We start from the raw sequence: 19,926 nt of genomic DNA, 5'->3' as shown, positions 1-19,926 counted from the left end.
CGTAATGCGAAAATAGCCATACAAGTAGACACCAAACATGACAACTGGGCGTGGGGTAAAATAACAGACCAGTTTACCTCCATAGGTATATATATAATACAATACGGATAGTGCTTGTTGTAAATAACGAAATTTGACGGTAGGGATAACGTACTGTTGAACAGCATACCTAAATCGCGCCCCAAATACCGTTTGCGCTGCCAAAAGATATATGACCCACTAAAACATGGTTATCGAGTAGTCGCTGCGCGTCCGGAATTCTCGTATTTGCTATTCCAGTTTGCCTCCCATTTGTGACGCGCTGGCTGGCACGAGAGTGAAAAACATAAGACTCTTGCACTCGCCATTCCGACCTGTATTATCAAGGAACGCTGGTGGGAATGGAATGACTGCGAAAAAGGGAAACAAAAACAACAAAAAAAATAAATCCAGCCCTGAAAATGCAATAAGTGACAAGCCATATTGGTGGCTTACCTCTAAGACTCCCAGGACGCCATTCGCCTCTCAGGTGGTGTTGCTGCAGCCATTGACCAGTATCTGGACTCAAATTGGTAACATAAAAGGGGATAAAAATATGATATAGAGGGGGAGTGGGGGTATAAAGGCCTCAAAAAGGGCAAAAAGGTTGGGGGTGAGGAAACTAGTTATGAGGCCATTGATAAGCACTCATCTAGTAGAGTGTCGAGTTGGTCGTGGTCGCCCAGCGTGGCGCCCTCCCAGCCTAAATCTATTTCATCCACCTCCATTTCGTCGATCACACTCTGAGGGTTCGTGTCATCTATATCAGTGTGCTCTCGCTTGTCCGCTTCTAATTCGTCTTCGAGATAACCTCCCATGATCTGGTCCACAAGTAGAGGCATGTGACTCAGAACTCCGCTTCCGATTTCTAATGACAATCGTAGATCCCGCACACCAAGAGCGCTACGAGTGCTGGCTTCCTTGGCCTCGACGGGAAGCAACCCAGTGGCCCCGTCCTTGGCAATCTCACCACGGGTGAAAGCCAACTCTTCCCGCTCAAGTTGTTGCTTATATGACCGCTTCATCATGCCATTGATAGTGCCAGAAGGACCATTGGATCTTGTTCGGGAAAAGACAACTGATAGAACCTCCTTGACGAAAGTTTCCGTTGCTATTGCCATGAACTCGGCACAAGCCACACCTGCACCGTTAACGACTGACTCTTCGTAACAAATAGGCGTCATGCGCGCGTGTATTGATTCAGAATCTGGGAACTCGCCGGTCTCCGACGCCAACGGCTGTGCGTATCGCTTTCGAACTTCTAGTTCCCAATCTATACCAGCAATCATGTCGATAAGCCTCATGCTGGAGAAAAAAGCGAATATACAACGTAGGCTTACTTGTCATGTTCAAGCCTCCCGCACTTGCTGGGACTTGGCTTGGTAGTTTTATCTGTTTGGCCAAATGGTACTCTTCCAATTCATTGCGTCCTGTCTCATGAGGATCGCGCTGGCGGGAAACACATAAGTTAGAGATATTTGGTTTATGCAATGCGGGCACAGCCGGGTATCACTGGTAACATACCTCTGGAATTGCTTTAATCCGTCTGCGATCTCTTGGAGGCAATTGCATGATCTCCGTTTTGAGTCGCTGCTCGGCGGCATCCCCAGAAGTCGGTTTTGACACGACAGAGGGCTTGTCGTTCGCCGATACCCAATTAGCGACCCCATGATCGGGAAGATCCCTTGTGAGGTTGCCAATTATCGCGCATACGAAATTGTTATGTAGGTGTTCGATTTTCTGGTCAGCACATATTATCTGATCGATGCGCGAGGCGAGTTCATCTTGATTTAGTTGCCCTGTGGAACAAAGAGAGACATTCAGTACACCGAAGAAGTAAGGTGAAGGTAAGGAGATCCATGTTCAGGGTCACAAACCTAATAGAAAGAGCGTGGTGGCTTCCTTGTACTCAGTCCACCTGTGGCCGATAGCGGCTTTCAGTTCCGTGTAAATAGGCTCCAGATCCAGTCGCGGCACTGATATCAGGGCTTTGGTAGATTTAGGTATTATTCCATTTGGAGCCGTGGTTTTCGATGAAGTGACGGTGGCAGATGCAGAGTCCGTTCGACTCAGAGCCGCTGGGTCGATCTGCATGGTCGGAGATGTCAGGCTCGCGGAGGCGCGACGGACTGCGCGAAGCCGAGAAGGCGGACAATCAGAGCTTCATGAAGGGAAAGACATCCCAAAATACGGAATATGAGGGGTATTATGCAGGAGATTATGGAAGAGCGCAAAGATCGATGGACCCGAAGGCGGGAGGATTGCAGGGATGGAAGAAGTTGGACGTGGTTGATGGAAGGAGGTCCGAAATAATTCTGGGCCTTGTTCATGAACTTGAGTTCGCTCCCCGCCTCCATTAAATTCATACAATGGATAATTCACATAATTCACAAGGCACGACAATCCGGATTAATTGTAGATACTCCAACATTAAACACTCTGCCTACACAGGAACAGCTGAAGAAATGGAATTGGATTATTTTAATTCTACGGATATAGTTTGACTGCATCTTCATCAAGAACCCCGAAGAGTCGTCCGATTTCCTCTGATATCCCCTCAATCTCCTTCGACAACTGCCCCGTCACCAGCACTGTTTTCTTGAAGTTAGACGTATCCAAGATATCAGCGATCGGTCAACACATACCGTAGGCGTAAAGCAGCGAGTAATCCTCGTCCGTCGACGACCGGGAAACTTCCAGGTCCTTGCGATAGTGGAAAAGGCGAGCAAGAAGGCGGTCTCGCGCATTCTCAACATTTGGTAGGTTATCATTCAGGGGATACTCTAACTTCATGGAGGAAGCCATGACTCACAGGGAAGTTAGTTTAAGAGCATGCAGACTATTTGGCACAACTCACAAGATAGTAGATGGCTAATTCGGGATGACAGATGCCGTCTCTCTGGGCCTGTGTAGTCAAGAATGGCCAATTCCCCGTCCGAAGAAGTCATATTCTTGGCCAACTCCAGATTCATGGCAACGAATGAATCCACCATGCTCCGCGTTCGCCTAAGGAGATTGGTGTAGACAGTATCTGGGAACGCTTGCTTGAGCTGAAACTCGGATCGTGCAGAAACCTGAAGAGATTCCAAATGTGCTAGAAACCTCTCAACCTCAAGCTTATCCCTGGCACTCACGAATTCAGTTGATTGCTTGAAACGGTGTGTTGCAGATAGTGGGCCGGATTTCCAGATTAAACTCATCCGAAGCCATAACAAGGCGAGGCCGTCCTTTAGCCTTTTACGTGCGCTGATGGGCCATATAAATCTCGTAATGATGATGCCCCAAATACAACCGGAGAAAACCGCCACAACTCGATGGAGAGCGATTTCAGTGATGATAGGGCTATCCCCGCCCTCATCTTTGTCACCTTGCCCGTCTTGTTGGGTAAGTGAATACGCGTATAAGACGGAGAGATTGTATGTAAGCATAATGAAGCGACCCATTGGGCCTTGACGTTTAACTATTATGATGTAGGACGTCCAAATGGCCATGAGCAGGCCCAGAAATGCGAGAGCGAACACATTACCGGAAGTGATATACCAAGAGAGGATGGCACACACCGCACCGAGGCATGTACCAAGAAAGCGTGCATACCCGGTGGTGTTAGACGAGCCGATTGTCATGGAGCAGACTAGCATGTATGATAACAGACCCCATTCTCCTCGCCAATGTGAGTAAAATGGTCGAGTCGATGGGATGAAGGAAGGCAAGGCATATAGGGCTGCGCCAGTACCGACCTTGATCGCGAATTTCATGTCATCTCTTCGGAACACGCGGATGGATTTCCAGATTTGGTATCCAAGCCTGACCTTTGCGGGCGGCTTTCCAGGATTAGAGACATCACCTTGAGGGTGTGACGGGATATGCATGGCTTGAGAAGTAGTGGCTCCCCTTAAGGGGTTCGACTCAATCAGCGATTGGTCTGTATTTGGTCAGTAAAGGATCGTTGCTCAGCACTAAAAGTTCAGTATTATGGGGCTACTTACCGGAGGAGTTTCGCCTTCGCTCAGGTTCGCTTCCGCGCCAAAATTTCAGCCAGTTCCAAGATTTCCCATGAGGTCGCTCTTCAGACTCGAGCTGTAGTTCATCTAGAATGTCGAGTAAGTCTTTTAGTTGTTCGCCAAATTCTAACAGCGAGAAGCTAAAATGCCCACAGCTAGCGGCAACTTCTTCCAGGTCTGCTTCAAGCTCCACAGTTTTAATCTTGAAGATTTCCTTCTGCCGGTATATCGTTTTTAGTGCTTCCTCTCGAGATGCTTTATAAAGTTCAAGAGCACGGTCGAGACTGGTGCGGAATCTGCTATCGACAGAAACTTTGTAATGCCGATCTGGCGCAAAAGGTACTTCCTTAAATATTTCCTTCAGCGTAAAAGCGAGGGATCTCTGTTTATTGTCAGTGCATGACCTACATGACAGTACCATACCAAATGTTTGCTGCCAGACTCACCATAGAAGGCCCCAGGTGGTCTATGAAAATGGCGAATATATCAGCAGGAAGAAGGGTTAGACTGGCTTCAGATTCAGAAGTCTGCCTACGATTTAGACTTGGTCTAAAGATGTCAGGTTCCGATGGTTCTTCTTTTGGTCTCTTGTCAGTCGGTTGAAGGCAAGCCTGATCTTCGGGCATTGACCAAGGGCTCATCGGCCTGCGAGGGTCAGTTCTGCGATAGGATGTCTCTATATTCGGAGCCCGCGGCGGCTCAGTAGGCTTGGTCTGTTTGAGGAGCTGAAATTGTAATGAGGCAGCACTGCGTAAGCCTCCCATATTATGGGTGATATCTTGTACCCAGCGAACAAGATTTTTCTCCAATCGGTACTCCTTCTCAGTGCCCCCAAAAAAGTGTTCAAGTTTAGCTTCTTTGACGAGGGTGTCAAGCTGGGCGTAGGCTTTTTTATGCCGAGCAGCGGCATCAACAAATTCTGTGGCCTGAAGCTCCTCTTCTGAGCCACTCAAGAAGCTCTCTGTAATAAGAGCTAGCATAGTCGCCATGGACTCAGTCACGCTGGTGAGATTGGACCGCAACTTCTTTCTCGCGGAGATAGGAAAAATGAGGAATGAAACGGCCATAGTAGCACCGACACCCATGACAACCATCTTCAAGACTTGGGAAATTTTTGCAAACGACAGATCGCCAGCTTGAACCGCGCCTTCTTTCGTTAAGACACTAATCGTGGAGAGCGAGGCCAAAGAGCACGCAACATTGACAAGAGGATCGCTTAGCCTTTGTTTCGTCCATCCAATAAACCCCAATCCACCCCCACAGAAAACAATAAGAACTATCGCGTGTCCTAGTGGGAGCAAGTCCAATGTATCTTGGAAGAACATCTCAACGCACATACTAGTGACTGAAATGAAGGCCGTGTAGATAAAGGCCAGGAACGCACAGATCAACGCCTTGAACATACTACCTTGTGATCTTGCTGGATGAAAGTAAACTGTTATGGTCGCGACCATATGCTTGCCATCTTGGTGACCGAGAAACGCTGCCAGGACTGGGACAAAGGTCGCCAGAGACCCAAGCAAATAGGCTAGGCTGCACTTTAGGACACCTATTCCAAGCTCGGATGAAACAAACTGCCGCAACGAGTGACAATTATCCCGAAGCTTTGCATTTACACGTGAAATGAAGCCCTTTGGAGAGGGGAGAATCTCTCCGGAGAGGAGTCCCCGTCGTTCATCGGCATTATTATTATTGGAATCGAGGCGCGGATTCCGTAGTTGTACTAGGCCTTTGAGACGTTGGCCAGTTTTCGGGAGAATAAAAGTCGCCTGGCGGAGCTGGAATCAAATATGAAGTTATTACCCAGATGCTTCCACGCTAAATAGATAGCTAGTGACGTACCTTCTGAGAGCGGAGGAAGCGTTGCGTGTTGGCCGATGAGTTCCCAGACGCAGACATGTTTTCATCTCATCTCTGCCGACACTTTCATAGCTCGCTACAGGTCAGGGATTGGTGCTGCTGTCGATGGTGAAGAAAGTGCGCGTTGGAGCGACTAACGACATGGTCGGAGCTTTGATCAAAGTTCCGCCCAGCCAAAATATAAGTAGTCGCTTAATGCTACGGGGAAAAGTGCCTTGGAGCACGCACCTTAGAAAGACAACTCTATACCTAATGCGCACACTATAAATGCCTATATCCTTGTCGATGACTATTTCAATCCCTCAACCTGCCATACCTTAACCGCAGCATCAGCTCCAACAGAAGCGATCTTGGACCCCCCAGCAATCCAAGCGACACCGTTGACACCCTCTTTATGGGCGTTGGACACCTGCAGCCAGTCACCCGGAGTGGTCAAGCTCCAAGCAAAGACGTTGGTGTCCAGCGCCCCACTAACTATGTGGTTTCCGTTGTTGTTCCATGCAATGGAGGTGATCCGAGCTGTGTGTGCCGTCCAGCGGTCATTCACCAAGCTGCCATCGGCAACTTTGTATACAAGCACACGTCCCCGTGAATCACCGATAGCTAAGTTAGAGCCATCAGGCGAGAATGCCAGATATGATACCGCGTCCCGCGATGCCTTGATATCTCGCTTCGGAATCAGGCTAGACCCAGAAATGTCACAAAACTGAACGGTGGAGTCATCTCCCCCAACCGCCGCCACGCTGCCATGAGCTGCCACAGCAGTAACGGAAAATTTCGCCTTGAAATCGCCCACCTTCTGTCCATCCTTGTGAATCTCAACACCTTCGGATGTTGTCACTAAAACGGTCGCGTCTCCGGCGGCGACCCCTTTGGGCTGTCCAGATAGCTTGGAAGAGCTCCCTGTATACGTTTTGGCGCCGATGTCTATAGAACGAATGGTATCATCCCAAGCAACGCTGTAGATCCTCCCAGTGCCTTCTTGAGTCGGTACCAGGCCTGCGACATACGACGAGGAACGATCTCCTTCGATTTCCTCCGCTTTTCCCGTAGGGACATCCCAGCCGCATACCCTTCCATCGGAGCTTCCTGTCCACAGTGTTTCGCTTCCACGGCCCGACCCGAACGTAGTCAAAGATGTGATATTCTTCTGATGGCCTTGAATAACTTGCCTCGGGTTAGGCGTCCCTTCAACAAGATAGTTAAGATCGCCGCTCAACGACAAACTGATAAGGAGGCCATCACTCCTTCCTGGAGGCCAAACCACACCGACTTGCTGGTCTTGAACATTTGAATTTCCTTCTCCGCCAATGTTCCAGCTCTGGGTGACTTTGCCAGCCTCTGCATCCCAAATTTTGACGGTCTTATCAGCACTTGCAGTAACAAATTTACGCGAATCTTTCGACCATGATACTGCGAAAATGCTTCCTTTATGTTCGCCCTCTCCGATCTGGCCCTTGGCCTCGCCGGTTTTACCATCATATAACCAAATCCTCCTATCAGCGCCAGCACTGACCAATGTCGAGCCGTCGGGGCTGAAGCCAACACCGTAGATATAATTGGTATGCTTGTCGCGGATTCCGGTGTTAAACTTGAAGGGCGCTCCATGGTAGAAAACCACATTCCTATCGTCACCGGCTGCAGCGGCGCGCAGTGGTCGCTGTTGGCGAATCGAAACAGTATTAATCTGCTGAGTATGCCCGCGAATTTCACCCACGGTATTTCCGCTATCCCAAGTGATACAATGACCGTATCTTTGCTTTCCATCACCGACGGCGATGATACGCTGTGAATCCCCGTCCCAGGCGAGATCGTTGATTCGACCATTGACAATGCTGTATTCGCCCTTGGTGATTCCATCACCCATACAATCCCAAACTCTGACTATACCACTAGCATCTCCGCTAGCAACATAGAATCCAGATGGTGCAAAGCGTGCGACCGTAGTCTGCACCTTATGCTCGGTGTATTGCCGCGCTAAAGCAGGCTCATCGATTGAGCGGAGGAAGATCGATTTATTTGACTGTTAGGGGAATCGTCTTTTGAATCAGCTAAATGTCCTTGCATTTCTACTCTCTCTTGCCACAAAATTATGCAGCAGAGCTATTATGACATACCGCATACGCGAGGCGCTCGCCTTTAGCATCCGACGATAGCTGGGTGGCTTGACCCCTCATAGTGGAGGGGCTGGCAGCCCAGATAGACTCTAAGATCGGGGATTAGCGAAGCACGTTGCAACAGGGTTAGCAGAAGCGACGTACCATTTGTGATAGCCATGGTTGACAGCTATATGGGATGATGGGGAGAACAGGGTTGAATGATTTAAGATGAAGTAGGGTGAAGAAGGCGGGGAAGTTCAAGACAGAGGGAGCTCTGTTTACCCGCTCGTTGGTGCCTGGCCCACGGGTTGGATCGTCACTGTGCACAGCCAGCAGCATGTTTCGAGGGATTAAATATATTTGAATTACGAGATATGGATCAGGCGCCTGAGGCGAAACACTTGTACATTGCTTAATTTTACTGAATTTATATCGGATAAATTACATCTTCAATTTCCATGGTCTGGATATGGTTGATATAGTACATTTCTTCCTGGTGATGCCAGCATTCATCATATGATAAGAAAGAGGAGATAGAAGAAGTTATAATGTGAATCCAACGAGAAAAACGCCGGATAACATATCGGGTGGCGTTCAGAAGAGCTCTATCATCTCTTTTCTTAGAAACCACCACCGCCTTCCGACTTCCATTTAAGCTCAGCGAGGATCTCTGGGTGACGATGTACGCTTGGCATAAGGCCAACGCCGATTGCCCTTCGAATCGCCTTTGCAATTTTTCGTTGGTTCACACCACGTAGACCCGTCAGATTCCTGTGCTTTATGCGCCCCATCTCGGTCATGTACTCGGACATGATGGTAAAGTTCTGTAGGTAGAGAGAAACGGGTTAGTTGATATCCTTGACCTTGCAGTTTTGTTTCCATAAAACAAATGCGTACCTTGTAGACTGTTAAAGGGTTGAGGTTGACGGCATCAAAGACGTCAGTAGTCGGAGGGCTGCGCTTCCTCCACTTCATCATCTCGGCTGGACTAAGGTCATGAGGGGCGTAGATATCGCCGGATTTCCACTCGCGTGTCTGGAATTTCTCTATAGCTCGACTGTCGGCCTGCGCCCTCTGGTCCTCGATGAACCTTTGGCGGTTTGCTCGTCGCGACGGCAATCGTCCGGAAGCTGAACGAGGGACGTGTTAGTAATAGTGCATGGAATATATTCACTGTCGAACATAACACGGAATGGATATTGCACTAACCAGGTCCTGGTTTAGAAGGTCGAAGGAGACTTTCCAAGGCATTTGTAGAGCTGGAAGACGTTGAATTAAAGCGACACGTCGACTGCACAGCTGGCGCAAAAGTCCTTAGTGGAGAGAAAGAAAATATATGCAGAGACATCTTGTTTACTCGGCTCTTAAGCACGAGATGTTTAATGGGGAAAGCGAAGTAAATGGAGTCGGGAAGTTCATCGGAAGCTGTACAGGAGAAACTATCGGATTTCTGCTCGGCGCGCCAAGAACTCCGCATGAAGAATTTCCAAGCTGGAGCTTCCTCTCCCCGTTCCACGCCGTCCACCTCACTGTCTCTGCTCGGCTCTTCTGTGTCTCCTCTTAATATCCGATTGGATTTACTCACGAGATCGCAGCTACACCGCTGGATCTATCTACATCCAATTGGAGCCGACATTGTTCAAAAAGCGATTGCGCCGATTCAATCCATTCGGGTGGCGACCAACAATAAGCATCAGCTCTTTCGTCCAACATGCAGTCCCAGCTTACACGGAGAGTCTTCCGAGCTATTATCAACAATGAGCCTTTATCATCGACCCACTGTCGGAATCGTTGCTTACATACCGTCCGACAGTACCGACCTAGGAGGGTAACCCCTGGGCCATCTTACGTTCAACGACGTGGGTTGTTCGCTTTCAATTTCAACCCCCCTACAGCCCCTCCGTCATCCACGTTACCTTCTGAGGCCGGATTAAAACAAATGAGAGACTTGTTTGTATCATTAAGGAGAAAAGATAGAGAGCCAGAGAGCGAGGTTCTGGCCAAGGCTTTCCAAGAATTCTTCGAAACACGGGCGGGAGAACCGGGAGTTATAACTCAATTTCAGGCGCAATTGTTCAGCACTACATGGTATTATTTACAAGCCCATGAGAGTGACCTGGAGCCAGAGGATTGGCAAAGGGTTTTCTCGGATGAGAGCCTCGAAAACGTGTTGGAGGTGTTATCTAAAGCTGAGTGTTTACCGTATGCGCGTGGCATAATACGAGCCTTTGCCCGCTCTGTATTTCTTGCGCGAAGCCAGCATCCCGAGTTTCCCGGGAACAGAAGTAGCCTGCTTGCCATTCTCGCCTATATTGATATCCAGGCCCTCTATGGTGATCCGAATGAGGCACACCAAACAGTGGAGAAGTTTTGGCGGAGATTACGGAAATTCAGTCCTTCGCCTTGGCTGACGGTTCTGAAAGGGTTTGCAGTGGTTGGTGATAGGCAACGGATTAAGCATATTGTCAAGAATCTCGACAAGAGTGACATTTCTTTCAATCCGGCCTCGCAGGAAGAATTGGTTCAATTCCTGATTAGGGAGGATTACTTAGATGCAGTCAAGCTGCTCTACGAATGCCCATTGTCTGGCAATCAAAAACCCAATCTATCGACAAAAATCGCAGTTACAAAGTATGCTATATTGAAAGCTAACACTGCCTGGGCGCAATCTATTTTCAAGTCCATTCTATCGCACCCCATCTCAGAGACAATTGGGATTCGACTTCTTTGGGATGCCTCTCAAGGGAAAAATGCGTTGCAAATTGCGGCAGTTGTTAATTCCTTGACAGCAAGGGAACCGGACTTGGGAGCATCCATTACAATCTCATGTGTGAACGACTTGATGGAGTATGCGAATTCCACCAAAAACCCGATGTTGGCTTCTGAATGTATGGAATTGGCCCCTGCATGGGGCCTTGTTCCCGATTCGCAAACCAAATTACTGCGTCTGGAGTCACGGATTCAGGCTGGTGATATCAAAGCTGTGTTAAAGTCTCTAGAGGAAATGGAGACCATAGAGCCAACGAAACCCAAAAATCTTCCTCTGATGAACAAACTCATTACAATGCTCTGCATTTCCAGACCTGATGAACCCATTTTCGATCACATCTCGTCTATTCTAGAGCCATTGCTTGAAAACAATGTGCGCTTAGAAGCAGAGACGCTCGCAGCAATAACCCACAGACTTCTTTACAACCATGACTTGGAAGCTCTTTCCGAGCTACTCCGGCCTCGCCTAGGTTCTTACGATACAGAAGAGAGAAGCAAGATTCGAAATGCATTGACAGACTTCATACAAGATCCCAAACAGGAAAGCGAGCCGGCCTGGGAAGCTTACATGCTGCTACGGCTCGCTTTTCCAGAAACTGGAGTTGGCATGCGAACCACAGTCATGGCCTCCTTCTTCCAAAGAGACCGAAGTGACTTGGCCTTCCTCGTCTTTGGACACATGCGCCAGGCCGAGAATTTCTCACAGCGACCAAAACCAGATACCTACGCCCGGTGCTTCCAGGGGATTGCCCAGACCCGGGACGCAAAAAATCTCGACCTAGTCCATAACATGCTCAAGCTTGACACCGAAGTCGACTTGAACACTCGCCTGCTCAATTGGCTAATGCTCGCATACGCAGAATGTGAAAAACCCGAGAAGAGTATGCAGATTTTCCGGGACATCCTCCAGTCCGAGGAAGGCCCATCGCAACGCACAATCCTTTTTTTCTTCAAGGCCTGCGAGAAACATCACAACGGTACGCATGAGGCAATGAAGATGGTAGAGAAGATGAAACTCCTCGATATTTCACTCGACCGCCGGTTATACACGGCCTACGTAGAGGCTCTGGCTGCACAGTGCGAATTCGACCTCGCCACAGAAGCAATGGATGCTATGAAAGAAGTGACGGGCTACCCTCCAATCTCGGCCACGTAAGACTATCTGCTCCCGCATCTATTGATGTCTCGTTTCCCTTGTTTATTCGCCCCTACACAACATTAATTTTAAACCAGAAGCGAGAAATATGGCTCTAACCAGTTGACATTAGAATCGGACACTTTTACAATGCCGTTCCATACCAGCACTGGAAAGATGAAGTCGAGAAGTGGGCCAAAGCTCATCATCCAGACCTCTGGGCCCAACTAAAGGAAGTCGAACGTGTGGAACATGAAGAGGGTCTCAAGTTCAAACTACCTAGGAGAGACTTGCCCAGCCTCTGATTAAATGTTTATGATGACCACGGGGCCCATCCGTCGTCATTCATATATATTAGCATACACTCTATCATATTCCTTGATATTAAAGCAATATTTTGGGTATAGAGATTTGAGGAGCACCCATGCAATTAGTAAATTATGATTATCAGGTTACATTGCCTCTGGGGCGGAAATATTCCTGAATCTTGACACACAACCTTTGTTGGTAATATCATTTCTCTCGCTATTGCTATGAACACACACGGTCTTATATCGAGATAATCATTAAAGTTTTAGTATCGTGATTTTTCTGTATTCCCAAACCGGAAAGCGGGTGTAAGGTCATTTTTTTTTTTTAAAAAAAAAAAAAGGAAGAAAAGAAAAGAAAAGAAAACACATTCGTAACGCTGCAAGTGTACATCATTGTGGGACCGAAGGGGTAGTTATGGAACAAAGGTAGCTTCAGCCCACTGTCTAAACAGACCTTTATGCTTGGGACTGTGCAAGTCTTTTGGTCATGCTGTAATTGATCTCGTTAGCAACATTCACTCGACAGAACAAGCACAGTGAATGATAACTTACAAGTTAAAGAACGAAAATTGGCTGGGTCCACTTCCGTATTCATAAACAAAGCGGCTGGCAAGGTGGCTACCGAAGATAGCCCGGAGATAGTTTTCAGGAACCTAGATAGTTTCTTTGTTAGTCACTTTTCCCAGTTGTCATATGGTGGTCCTAGACGTGCAACATGCAACTTACCCGGTCAAGGATTGTCTCAAGCCCGATCTTGTCTAGAAGCAGCTTGGGCAGGGCATCGTTGAGAACAGATCTGCGGAGCTCAACGTTATCCCACAGTTCTGTCTTCTGCAACTCTTCGTCAAGCTGAGTGATAGCCACACTAAGCCTGTCACTCAGGACACTGCGAGGGATCCCAGTCTGTTCATGTTCACGCCAAATTGCCTCAAACTCAAGGGTGGCATTCTCCTTAATGACTTCCTGAACCTGTTTGACGTAGGTGTTGTAAAACTCTGGAACGGTGCCATCTTCTCCAACACACATATTCTCCACGAATCCTGGGTCATCGAATGAAAGAGAAGCCAAGACTTCCAATGACGAGGAAGTCACGCCACCTTTGTTAGCAGAAGCATCTTTGAAAAGGATACAGCCGGCTTTCTCGAGACGAAGCTTGCTATCCTGAGTAATAAACAGATTGGCACCCTCAACGATGTAGGGTATAGTTGATTTGCCGTTCTCAATAAGCTTTCCAACGGTGGAGAGATCAATTGATTCAGGACGTCCACCACAAGGTACAAAGGTGTCATATGGTAGCTCCTTGCGAAGGTGGAACAAGTTTCGGAAAATCATTCCATTGTGGATAAGCTCTCCATTTGGTAGATGCACATTGCTCTCATCTACTAGTACCCGGTAGCCTTCGGGTGAGAGCTTGCTCACATCGAACTCGGAGATCGTTGTCCGCTTCTTCGCGAGTCGCACAAGTTCATCATGGTTAAGACCCTGAGGATCTACGATGACACCAGACCCGTCAACGATTGCGGTGTACTTCTCATTAGCCAGGAGAATCTCGTTTGAACCGAGGTCACCGTCGGGCCCACCAGTTTGCAATTTTCGGATAGTTGAAGGGTCAATGTTGAGTTTGCGATAGATTCCAAGGACATATTGGCGAACAGATTGAGTTGTCATTCCATATGTATCGTGAGGAATTCCACCCAAACGGGGGCTCTTTCCAGTGAAGAAAGACTTCCACCAAGGAGCGCCACGGTTGCGAGCATGCTCGGTAGCCCAATCGACCAATTCTGCCGTATTTTCGTCCGGGCCCATGAAAAGAATTTCATCCTTTCCGTGCAAGTCGACAATGGGATCCTTGATACCAGGGCTAACGGGTGGTAGAAGGAGGTCCAAGATACTGTCAATATACTTCTCAAAGGCAACACGAGCTTTATCTTGGTGGTCCACGTCTAGAAGGATTACTCCTTTTGCGCCACCCTCCGGGATATCCTTGTTCTTGCGTTGTTGCGTGTTGGCGAGGTTATAATTTTCGTCGAACAGTGAGCGAGCGTTAATGCTGTATGCTTCCTTGTTTCGGCTTTTTACAATTCGAATGCCGCCTCTAGCAATGTCTCGGAAGCGGAGGTGGAATCCTCGGAATTCAGAGCTGATGACCAAGAACATTCCATATAGGCGCTGAGGGTACTCGTGCTCTGGAAGGAAGTGTGGGTCAAGTCGGAAGCTAAGGGCCACCTTCGTCGGTGTGAAAAAGTTGGTCTTGAGGATCGAGGCGTTGAACACACGGAAAGCACTCATGACCATTTCATCATGTTCATTAGCAGCCGTGCTTGAGACGAGCTGCTTCAATTGTCGACTGTCCAATACCTGGTCGACCTGAAGACGTAGATAACTTAGGGTCGGGAGGAAGTCATCCTCGGCTGGGCCACGAGTCTGCACATAATGTGTGTTTGCAAAGTCAAGATAGAGTTTGTGAATAAGGGTTGGGTACTTGTTCACAATTTCTGCGATGTAATCAGATGTGAAAGTTTCGGTACGCAATCTCTTTTTTATCTTTGCCAAAAGCTCCGCGTGTGTGCTGTTATTTGAATCTAAAAGGTCGGTCAGGGACGTATACTCGGAGCCCAGGCGGTTCAAGAATTGTTGAACAAACACCCATGCGCAGTGGGCATAGATGGTTTCTTGCAAGCTAAGGCGTCCACTGGCAAAATGATGCTGGAATCTGTTTTGAGGAACACAGTATAGAAGGGAAATTTCCTTGATGATTTGGTGGACTGCGGCCTCGATGGGGGGAAACTTGGCGGCGATCTCTGCATTCTTCTGGGGGCGCAGGTAAAGTGATATGACAGTGATTCCATTGGAGAAATTCTCCAGGTACTTCCGTGAGCTCGTGAGGCGGTAGTAGTGGTATAGATCAGAAAGTGCACTAAATAGTCCCATGGCGGATCCCTGGCGGTACGCGATAACGAGACGCTTTTCGCGAGATTTTTCGATTTCAAACATCTCGATGACGGGGCCAGCCCGAGAAACGGCATTGCTGATTATTTCCTGATAAACAGCCTTGGTGTTGGGTGTCGCTTTTTGCAAGAACCTCTTCTCACCGATGATGTCGATGTTCGTCTCTTGCAGCCCCGGATTAGGGTTGGCGAACTGACACTTATACACGAAGTAGCAACGGAGCTGCTGCCCATCATCACCAGGTACCGGGGTGGGCGAACGGAAAGTTTCAACTCGGTAGCTGTTGTCGTGAGTTGAACCGTCAATGTATTTCTTGTCGATTCTTTGCTCGTAACCAGGGCCACCGGCACTTGAAAATCCGGGCTTGCTCGTATCAATGTAGACAGCATGATCTTCAGCCTCCTTGTCTAGACGTATTTCCAGCTTCTTATCATCACGCGCATATGCTGCAACCTTGGCAGCATAAAGGGAGAGAATCTGCGTGACAATTGCGTCGACAGTTTCTGTCTGAAAGTATGTGTCATCGATTCCAAGCTGGTTGTAGAACCACTCTGTTTCTCCCACAATGAATTCCGCGGGAATGAAACCTTTCTTTTCCAGCTGGTCCATAACTATAGTCGCGCAGGGGGGTTAGCAAAAACGACTCGAGATCAATGTATCTGCCGCGTATGCGATAGAGGCAAACTCACCTTGTTCCATCTGATGTTCTTTGCCCTCAAACTTCGCAGCTATGTAACCTGGGTCCTCTTCAGAAAGAATTCGATGTGGACTACCAGGGATGGCTAGGTGAGTCGGTTGAGGAGAAGGAAGGCGGGTGTTCGCTCCAGCCACTCCGTCAAGGATCTTGTTGTGTGGGTGTCGCTGGAAGCCGATTGGCGTCCCGGCGCCTGATGAGGCGCCGTCATTGCTACCAAAAAGCTTTGGAGCTGGCCGAACGGGCAGTTTATTGGATCCATTACCGTTGACAGGTACGTCAGGTAGCGACTGAAGGGAGGAGGCGGGGGACACCATGACGAAGAATTTGAGCTACGATCTTTTTTGTTGAAATGTTCAAGGTGAGAAAGGGGAAACAAGACTGCAAGTAGTGACCGGTAAGCCCATGCACCAAAGAATGTCAAGGAAATATATACACATGAAGATGTAAAGTAGTTAAATGGAAGGAGAGAAGAAACAGGGAAGGAGGGGGATTTGAGGGGATAGAGGGTGGAGAAGCTCAGCACCGTAGCTGTGGCGTTGATAAGAAGGATACACAGCAGAACGCTGCAGGCATCCTACCCGGTGGAGGGAGATAACAAGATGAACAACAAATGGGTGACTCACCGATTCAACAAGGGATGATTTTGATGAACGATTTGAGAATCAGTTGCTTGGGAAGCGATCCAGGAGGAAAGATCAGGTATGACGAAAGAATGGATGGAAGCTTATCGGGAAGGCGAATGCGACGGGATCCCGATCGTGATGTTAGGGCAGCACGAATCAAGGGGGTTGCTTTGCTTAAGACCCTAAGTCTGAATCATGAAAGGGAAAAAAAATATGGATACGGGGCAACAACTGGGGGTTATAGTGTACTTTATATAACTCCAGGCTGTGGTCAGTTGAACCTGGAGAGTCATTTCCAAAGAGTATAGTAGTATGTGCGGCGTATTTATCGCCGTATCAGCGTTACAGAGGCGGTTCCTTTCCGGTGCTATGCGCGATGAGCCACCTCAGGTACAAAGCCGGCCCGGCGAAGCGGTCCCGACCCCAATGCTCCTAATCCTTGACCCTGGACAACGCCTTGAAATTTCACGATTTCTTCAAGGCCGGGCTCATTGTGTTACTCGTAGTATCTCCATTGCTTCTTTCAAATGTTGCACTCATTATTTCTCTTTATCCCAAGTCTCCAGACTCTAAAGGCTTTCTCGCGTCTTCGTCAGTACGGAGACCACAGTGGGCCCAGCCCCGGACCCTCGAGATACGGTTAGTGCGTCTTACCTAACTAACTTTCGGCGTGCCGTGAATTGAAAAATACCACCACGGAAGGCGTGATTGGCTGGCCGGAGCTAAAATTGGAAGAATTGCCTCAAACCAGGCCGTCACGAGTTGTGGCTGGTCCAGGCCAACGGGATTCTCGAAGGCACGATATCGAAAATCGAAAAAGAACCCCCAAGAGGTAAGAGCGTCTTCATCCAGGCAAACTATCCCGGGTAAAGGAGGCAGAACCGGGGCCAGATATCCAAGAGTTGCTGATATGGAGGGCTGAACAGCCACCACTTCACAAGTTCACCCTCATGATTCGCAAGAATGAGAGGCCATGATGAGGCATGAGGCCCAATCAGCTGATTATCTGAGTCTTGTGGTCTGGTTTCCTCCACTTAGTCGCTTTGAAGACCTGGACGAGGTTTCTAAAGCGGAATTTCGGTTTGTCATGATGGCTACTTACTTGCAAATCATTGCTGCTTGCTGCTTGACTTCTTCTGCATCCCTTGTTCCTCCTGTGTAATAATGGCGAAGAAATTAGAAAATGCCTCACCTGTAACATCATGGTGGTTTCCGCCTGGTTTGTTGGCCGGGGGTTGTGCAATCCCAGTGCGGAGAGGCCATGGAGGTTTCTGTTCCCTCTGAGAGTAGTCTGTCGATACCAGATAGGGACTGAGCTCAGCAGCCCAGTATCTGCGGGGACGGTCGATCTCGACATGTGTGCCTGGATCCGAGGCGGCTGGCTATCCTCGATCATTGCTAGTGTTTTGCGGGGTGAAAGAGTGCTCACTCCTCACTCCTCAAATCTGCCATGGCCCCATGGAGGTTCACCTCCGCCTGCAATCCCTCAATCGATTGTCTAGTGTCAACCCACAAATACAATACCTTCTACTGATACAAACTACTACCCAAATTTTCATAGAAAAATGCCGCAACCACCCCCTGGGACCAGCTATTACCCCATCGAAACTTCTGCTGCCAGAGACCGTTCCCCAACATATCCCCATGCAGGAAATAATCAAGGCCAGGTGGGGTTCGTGGTCGCAATTCCTGCATTGGAGCGCTCAGAACTCGGGGCGGATGAGGTAATAAGTGTAAAACCGCAGCTGTGAAGACGTTATATTCGTTATCCCCTTCTCCATGTGCCCACTTAGTCCAACAGGCGATTCCGACCCCGGTCCGTTCGATGTTGGTCGAGGCGTCTCACGGTTCCCCAGCGATGACGTAGTTCGGCCCGCGTGGTGAAAAACTCGACAGTCACATTCGTCGAGCCAAGAACTGGCGAACCAAGACGTGATTGTGGAAGAACCCTCACGAAGCCGAACAAATCGCCCCGATTTGCTCTTTGCGCCGTTACCGTCAATGTCAACTGTTGTCCAGCACACGGTCAAGCGCGCCAATCGCCTTTCGGACTGAGAGAAAACTCTGTTGCTTAATACTTGCGGTATTGCGTGCTTTCGGAGTCTCGAAGATTCCTGCCTCTCAACTACCACTGAATTCGTGGTGGTCTCTTACATACATGATCAAGTTGGCCGATATTGAAATTGCTGCATAGTGGCAGCCGGCATGAGTGATGATTAGTCATTGTAAAGGGGCTCTTAACTCGAGCTATTATACACTAATAGGTCAAAAGTCTCTTTACACCGCCCGAAAACGTCAATTTCTCCATATCTTTAAACTTTAATATCTCCATGAATTCTTGGTGTTTTGACTCCATACAAAGTGCGATCGATAGCTAGGATCAATATTTAGTATACCAACCCTTTGCCTTAATTACTGCTCGCAGTCGGCGTTGCATTGACCCAATTAGGCTATTAATAACCCCCTGATCAACCTTCTCCCAAGAATAAATGATTGCTTCATGAAATTGGGTCCAATCCATCTAAGATCTTCCTTATAGATAGATATTTGGGTAATCCTTCATTAGATGGTGTTTTAAATGGTGCCAAACATGTTCTATTAGGTTTAAATCAGGCGAGTGCGGAGGCCAATCAACAACCCATATACCATGATTTTCAAACCATTGCTGTACTATCTCTGCTGTATGTATCCGCGCGTTATCTTGCTGGAATATTAAACCAGGTTCGTAGTATTCAATAAGCCCACTTTCAAGCGTATTTATATAGGAATTCGCTGTAAGTCCATGTCAAGATGACTGTGCATCCCGCTCCATGATGACTAGCTTTAAGCAGCCACCAACCCAGATAAAACCCCATACCATCTACAAGATATCCTTTCCATGGTTCGTGAGATTAACTAGGTCATGTCGATAGGCTTCATTCTGGAATCGGAAGACAAACTGGGTAGGAGAATTAGACTTTCATTGAACCGAACATTCGTCAGAAAATATCCAAGTATTGAAAGGTATATTAAGCCACAAACGAGCAAACTCAAGGCGCTTTTTTACATCCTTACAGGTTAAAGGGATCCTCTTCTTGCTTTTCCACTTTCTTTCATTATAGTTCCGCTTCAGGGCGCGCTTCACGGTTGATATTAAGACTTTTTTAGGTGCGTGAGCTATCAGGGCACGCCAGCTCAAGCGGGGAAATCGGCGAGTAATACAGTAAATATAGCGAATAGAGGCATCAGTAAGCTTTCATTTGCGCCCGCTTCGAGGCCTAGAATCAAAGGTTTAGAGCTCTTGTACACGTTTAATTGTTTAGTATACCGTGGGTCAGGAAACATTAAAATCGCGTGCTAACTTTGACACGTTATTTTCCTGCGAGTAAGCATAATAAAGCGCTGATCTTTGTTCTGGTAAAAGCTCTTAAGAACAGCCTCTATTTCCACTAATTACCGTCCCAAAGGACCTCATATTGGTGGAG

The 19,926-nt window shown here is 48.1% G+C and overlaps 5 protein-coding genes across 5 annotated transcripts; 2 read left to right on the top strand and 3 right to left on the bottom strand.

Annotated features, from left to right (window-relative positions):
• Positions 1-644: 644 nt before the first annotated feature.
• On the bottom strand, positions 645-8,056 carry ASPVEDRAFT_54703 (uncharacterized protein; the record flags this gene model as incomplete). Its single annotated transcript, XM_040814964.1, has 10 exons — positions 645-1,291; positions 1,359-1,467; positions 1,543-1,817; positions 1,896-2,147; positions 2,664-2,825; positions 2,876-3,862; positions 4,005-4,377; positions 4,466-5,797; positions 6,196-7,902; positions 7,997-8,056. The coding sequence occupies 10 exons, from the start codon at positions 8,054-8,056 to the stop codon at positions 645-647; spliced, it is 5,904 nt and encodes a 1,967-aa protein (XP_040670327.1).
• An 89-nt stretch (positions 8,057-8,145) lies between these two features.
• Positions 8,146-9,414, bottom strand: ASPVEDRAFT_172939 (mitochondrial 37S ribosomal protein bS18m). Its single transcript, XM_040808735.1, has 3 exons — positions 9,188-9,414; positions 8,876-9,108; positions 8,146-8,802 (listed from the first exon to the last, which is right to left on the bottom strand). Exons 1-3 carry the CDS (start codon positions 9,324-9,326, stop codon positions 8,599-8,601), a joined length of 576 nt encoding a protein of 191 aa, XP_040670326.1. The 5' UTR covers positions 9,327-9,414; the 3' UTR covers positions 8,146-8,598.
• Positions 9,415-9,689: 275 nt separating this feature from the next.
• ASPVEDRAFT_54702 (putative mitochondrial respiratory complex I chaperone (Cia84)) lies at positions 9,690-12,187 on the top strand (the record flags this gene model as incomplete). Its single annotated transcript, XM_040814963.1, has 2 exons — positions 9,690-11,899; positions 12,016-12,187. The coding sequence occupies 2 exons, from the start codon at positions 9,690-9,692 to the stop codon at positions 12,185-12,187; spliced, it is 2,382 nt and encodes a 793-aa protein (XP_040670325.1).
• Positions 12,188-12,303: 116 nt separating this feature from the next.
• Positions 12,304-16,218, bottom strand: ASPVEDRAFT_44076 (glutamate dehydrogenase (NAD(+))). The gene is made up of 4 exons (XM_040812970.1): positions 15,832-16,218; positions 12,920-15,753; positions 12,746-12,846; positions 12,304-12,683 (listed from the first exon to the last, which is right to left on the bottom strand). Exons 1-4 carry the CDS (start codon positions 16,151-16,153, stop codon positions 12,650-12,652), a joined length of 3,291 nt encoding a protein of 1,096 aa, XP_040670324.1. The 5' UTR covers positions 16,154-16,218; the 3' UTR covers positions 12,304-12,649.
• A 662-nt stretch (positions 16,219-16,880) lies between these two features.
• Positions 16,881-17,377, top strand: ASPVEDRAFT_797457 (uncharacterized protein). The gene is made up of 2 exons (XM_040816753.1): positions 16,881-17,101; positions 17,165-17,377. Exons 1-2 carry the CDS (start codon positions 16,990-16,992, stop codon positions 17,296-17,298), a joined length of 246 nt encoding a protein of 81 aa, XP_040670323.1. The 5' UTR covers positions 16,881-16,989; the 3' UTR covers positions 17,299-17,377.
• Positions 17,378-19,926: the final 2,549 nt, after the last annotated feature.

This window comes from Aspergillus versicolor (genome assembly GCF_001890125.1).
Source record: "Aspergillus versicolor CBS 583.65 unplaced genomic scaffold ASPVEscaffold_7, whole genome shotgun sequence".
In the NCBI taxonomy this organism is placed as follows: domain Eukaryota; kingdom Fungi; phylum Ascomycota; class Eurotiomycetes; order Eurotiales; family Aspergillaceae; genus Aspergillus; species Aspergillus versicolor.
The sequence above is the reverse complement of the archived record's forward strand: the minus strand, read 5'-3'. Positions and strand labels throughout refer to the sequence as shown.